This window comes from Echinops telfairi, unplaced genomic scaffold (genome assembly GCF_000313985.2).
Source record: "Echinops telfairi isolate 266 unplaced genomic scaffold, ASM31398v2 ScPeMD7_23;HRSCAF=83, whole genome shotgun sequence".
Lineage (NCBI taxonomy): Eukaryota > Metazoa > Chordata > Mammalia > Afrosoricida > Tenrecidae > Echinops > Echinops telfairi.
Genome location: NW_022103920.1, coordinates 6,668,683 through 6,673,639, shown reverse-complemented (window position 1 = coordinate 6,673,639; position 4,957 = coordinate 6,668,683). Strand labels below are relative to the sequence as shown.

Sequence of the window (4,957 nt, the reverse complement as noted above, 5' to 3'; positions counted from 1 at the left end):
AAATATAGGCAGAATGCTCTTCAGATGCAATGATGGTGACTCTTTGTCTCCATGACTTTGGACATGTTATCAGTAGGGACCAGTCCCTGGAGAAGGCTATCAGGCTCGGTCCAGTCACAAACAAATAAACAAACAACAACAAAAACCCCCACTGCCATCAGTTGGATTCCAACTCAGAGTAACCCTATATGGGGTTTCGGAGATGAAAAATCTTTATGGGAGCAGATAGCTCATCTTTCTCCCACGGGGTGGCTGGTGGGTTTGAACCACTGGCCTTGCGCTAGCAGCCCAGAGGACCACCAGCAAAAAATAAGGTTTCCCATGAGACGGATTGCCCCTGTGGCTGCAGCAATCGGCTCAAGCCTAGCAATGCAGCCTTCATGGGTGACAGTCTTTAGTGTGTAAGCCAGTCTGTCATTGGGCTCAAGGATGGAAGAGCATCACTGAACAATAGTCTCAGGGAGTCTTCTGTTCAAACAATCCAGGAAGTCTGGATTGGAGGTTTTTTGTTTTTTAAAGACTTTGATGTTCTGTGGGAACTGTTAGGTGCTAGCACAACGTGGAATTCCATGAATATCTATGGAATGAAATTTGACCGCCTTCCCACCCCTTGGGATTGTCGTCTTGCTGTGAGGTGCGGCCCAGTTGGTTCCCACCCAATGACACCCATACAACACAGTGAGACCCCGCCGTCCTCCATTGTGGTCATGGCGGGGCCCCTTCCTGCAGTCATGGCGTCCATCTGTCTGGTTGAGAGTCTTTCTTTTTCACGGACCTTCTACTTTCCCGAGCGCCATGTCCTTCTCCAGGAACTGGTCTCCCCGGTCACTTGTCCAAGTACGAGAGATCAAGGTTTGCCATCCTCACTGCTAAAGAGCATTCTGGTTAGGCTTCATCCAGGACAGATGGCTTCTTCTTCCCTGTCTTCTCCACACCACCTGATGCTTCATTGCAGCCCACCGAGACTTCTTCCTGGAGAGGAGGAGTGGGGAAGGAAATAGAGCACATTTTAACGCACCCTTTTTTCCCTTCCCAGGTACTATCTTGGTCGTCGGATGTTCATTGTCATTTCTGATCCAGACATGATCGAGCAGGTGTTGGTGAAGAACTTCAGCAACTTCAGCAACCGAATGGTACGTGGGCGCCGTCTGAATGTGGATGAGGGTGTGTGAGCGTCATCATTCAGAAGGTGACCGGGCCTCTTACCTAGCTCAGGCTTGCTCAACCCAAACCAGAGCCCCTCTGGGAACTCAGATTTTTAGTGCACTTACACAGAGAATGGCATTTGCAGGTAAAGAATCCTTTAGGGAAGTCAAAGCAAATGAGAAACTCAAAACTCACTCCACGGAGTCCATACTGACTCCGGGTGACCCTTTAGGACAGGGTAGAACTGCCCCTGTGAGTTCCCGAGACTCTGTTGACGGAGTAGAAAGCCCCATCTTTCTCCCACGGAGCTGGATGTGGTTTCGAACTGCTGACCTCATGGATCACAGCCCAACGTGTAGGCACCACCCCACCAGGGCTCCTTGAGGCCAAAAAGAAGTTGAGCTCATTAAAATGCCACTGCCGGCAGGATTTCTGAAACTGGTTTCAAAGCTAGGGGGATGGAGAGGGCGCAGGGCAAGTGACCCGGCGAGACAGAGCAAGGATCATGAAGGCCGGAGGGAAAGTATAAAAGTCAAACCGAGATTCCCCTGTGTGTCCGTCTTCTCCTGAGAGTATTGCATGGGGAGGGGGGGCGGGGGACAGGGAGTTCTGTCCCCGTGGAGGAGAAGCCTTTTAAGGGTCCCCTGTGCATTAACTCACGTCTCCAACCCACTAAGGGGAGAAGCACAGCCCCTCTCTTCTGGACAGCGTGTCCTCCAGTCTGTATCTGTGATGGGGAATCCCCAGGAAGGGGTGAGGCGACAAGACGTGGCAGAAGATGACGTGGTTCACATTTCCCGAGGCACAGAGAGCAACCCTAGCCAGAGCAGACCCATCGCCTCATGCTGATTTTAGGGAAACGTCTAACGTGAATTAATAACTGCAGAACTAGAGAAAAACCGACCTGTGATCATCTCTACGTGCCAACAATTGTCTTCATAATCAAATGGGACTTTACGATAAGGGCAATTGGTCACAGAGTCGTCCTTCTCTTGTTGATGGTTCGGCAACCTTTCAGACCCCTGCCGTGCGCCGGGCACGGGGTGGGAGCTGATTTGAAAGATCAAAGACACAGCTTGCCCTCAAAGAGGTCACGCACGGTCTAGTGAGGGGGGCAGAGAAGTTCAGAGACCCGCACCATTATACACGGGCAGCGTGGCGCCTGCGGGCAACGTGCAGAGCTGGGACCAAACCAAGGGACACCGGCTGTCACCCTTGCCGTGTCGAACGACTCCCCACTGGGACCCCAGGCTGCGGTCTTTCAGAAGCCAAGGACTTTTCTTCTTTCAGGGAGTAGTCCAATACTTCACCACCGGTGTCCCCCGAGACGCTGGCGTGTGGACCCCCAAGCCCACGCCATCGACTTGTCTCTGGCTCAGAACAACGACACAGGGCAGAGAAGATCTGCTGCTGGGGTTTCCAGGACTGGGCGGCTCAAGGGAGAGACCACCTCATCTTCCTCCAGGATGAGGAGCGAGCCCAAACCCACGTACTGCCATTGAGGTCACTCTGACCCCGTCGGCCCTGAAAGGCAGGGGAGAAGCGTGCCTTTGGGTTTCCAGGAGGGCCACGCTTTATCAGAGTACACGGCCTTGTCTTTCTCCCACGGAGCTGCTGGGTTTGAACTGCTGACCTCGTGGTGAGCAGCCCAACACGTAACCACTCTGCCAGCAGGGCTCCTAGGCTGCAGCCAGGGGAGGCTTGCTGGATAGGAGATGCCTGGGTTTAGGTTGAAGAAGTTAAGCAGTGGTTCTTTGCAGTGAGTGGCCCAGGGTTAAGTTTCCTCATGAAAACCCACGGGCACTTTATGAGCGTCTCCGTCTGACAGGGGAGGAAAGGAAGGCTCTGAGAGGTTAGGAGAATTGGCAGGAGTGTCTGATTGAGTCGTTAAAGGTCCTCGCTAAGCACTCAGCCTCTAATGGCCAATGCTCAAAGCCACCCCACAGCTCTGGGGGAGAGAGATCAAGGGACCTGCATACGCAAAGATCCAGCCTCTAAAACGCCCACCGCCATCGAGCCAGTTCCAACTCACAGAGAGCCGGTGGGTCAGAGCAGAACTGCCCCTGTGGGTTCCAGGACTGGACCTCTTGACGGGCATGGACAGCCTCTTCTGTCTCCTCCAGAGCGGCTGGTGGTTTCCCACTGCTGAGCCCGTGCTGATTAGCCCCCAGGCTCCTTTCCCAAAGGGGCAGTTCTACCCGGGCACATGGTGTGTTAAGAGTGTTAAGAGAAATAGATTCAGTGGCACGCATCTATGTGTAAGGAAGAGCTTTATTTCCGAGAGCAATTGTGGATTGAGAAAGCATCCCAGCCCAGTCCAGATCAAGTCCGAAAGTCGGATATTAGGCCATATGTTTGATACCAGTCTATACATTCCTCTTCAGACTCACAAAACACATGCAGTGACGCCGAATGCAGGAAGATCTCAGGTCAGTGGGTGCAAAGTCTTGCGGCTCCAGTGGTGGTAGAGGCACTCGGGGCTGGCAGGGGTCTCCAGCGCTGAACTTTTTTCTCAGTATTCGATTGCTCTTGTCTATCAACCTCTTTCTTATACACATATGAGTGTCCGTGAATTTGTTCTGCTAGTCCACCCAGACTCACACAATGGCCTTGGGTCTTCTGCTGGATATTTTTTTGACCAGAAAAATGAAGGCATCACCCAAAATTGACGATTGGTCTTTTAAGGTCAGAAACGCTATCTGGCACGCTTTTTTATCCCTGTGGCCCAAGCACACTGAGCATGAGTAGGCAGTCAGCTACATCTTCTTGTTCCCATCGAATTACATTCCCATCAGCTTGACACTCCCTGCGGAAGAGCTAGGTGCTACCTGACCCTGGAGACCCAAGGTACAGCAGACTTCACAAAGCTTGTGGGGGGGGGGATCCCACGATCCTTCGTGCCCATTGTTCCACCGGCGTTTGGAAGCTCCCCTATCTACTCCAATCAATGCTGATTCACAGCGCCCTCTAGCACTGAGTAGAACTGCCCCGCGGGCTTTCCAAAGCTGTCATCTTTCCAGAGGAGCCCTGCTGGTGGGATGGGCGACGTGTTGGCCTGCCAACCACCAAGTCAGCTGTCCGAAACCCCAGCCCTTCCTCGGGAGAAGATGAGGGTTTGTACTCTTGTAAAGACTGACAGTCCGGGAACCCCACAGCAGTGGTTCCCACTCTGTCCTATGGGGTCGCTATGGGCCGGCCTTGCCTGGAGGGCAGTGGGTCCAACCTGACACATCTTTCTTGAACTGCTGCCATTGTCGTGGGCAGCCAGGCCCTTCCCACGGCGTCACCAGGGATCCTCGTCGTAGAGGAGAGCATCGGAGCCCCGTGTTTATCCTTCTCCATCTGGGACTGTCTCCATTTCTCGTTAGCTCTGTTTATGGTCTTTTAGCCAACTCCATACCCATGATTAAACGGCCCTTCATGAGCCAGTCTTGGAAAAACAGCCTTTCAGAGTGGGATTTCCTCGCAGGTTTTTGAAAGTCAAATTAAATTGGGTTCTGTGGGTCCCTCTTATCCATATGCTTATTCCTCTGCTCCAAGAACTCACGGAGCTTAGCGAGGCGTGATGCCTCCCTCCTGACGCCGGGCTGCCTTCCTCTAATAAGCGATGTTTACTTAAGTGTTCAGCGACTCGACTTTATTATAGATTCATTCTGTAAACATTAAACGCTTAGCCCGTGCAAGATTCCACCAAATGGTCCCTTGTGATACAGAAAGAACCGCGGCATGTTAGCCTGATGCATTAAGCGAATAGGAACTTGGATAATGCAGGGCTTCATTGTCTAACCTGAGTGCCCACCTCTGCTCACAC

The 4,957-nt window shown here is 52.6% G+C and overlaps 1 protein-coding gene across 1 annotated transcript in view; it reads left to right on the top strand.

Moving 5' to 3' along the window:
* The window catches only part of TBXAS1 (thromboxane A synthase 1), a 146,482-nt gene that overhangs the window by 71,807 nt on the left and 69,718 nt on the right, over window positions 1–4,957 (top strand). Inside the window, exon 4 of the mRNA XM_013007564.2 lies at window positions 1,037–1,133. Coding sequence (XP_012863018.1) covers window positions 1,037–1,133 — 97 coding nt within the window. The remainder of the gene's footprint in view (window positions 1–1,036; window positions 1,134–4,957) is intronic.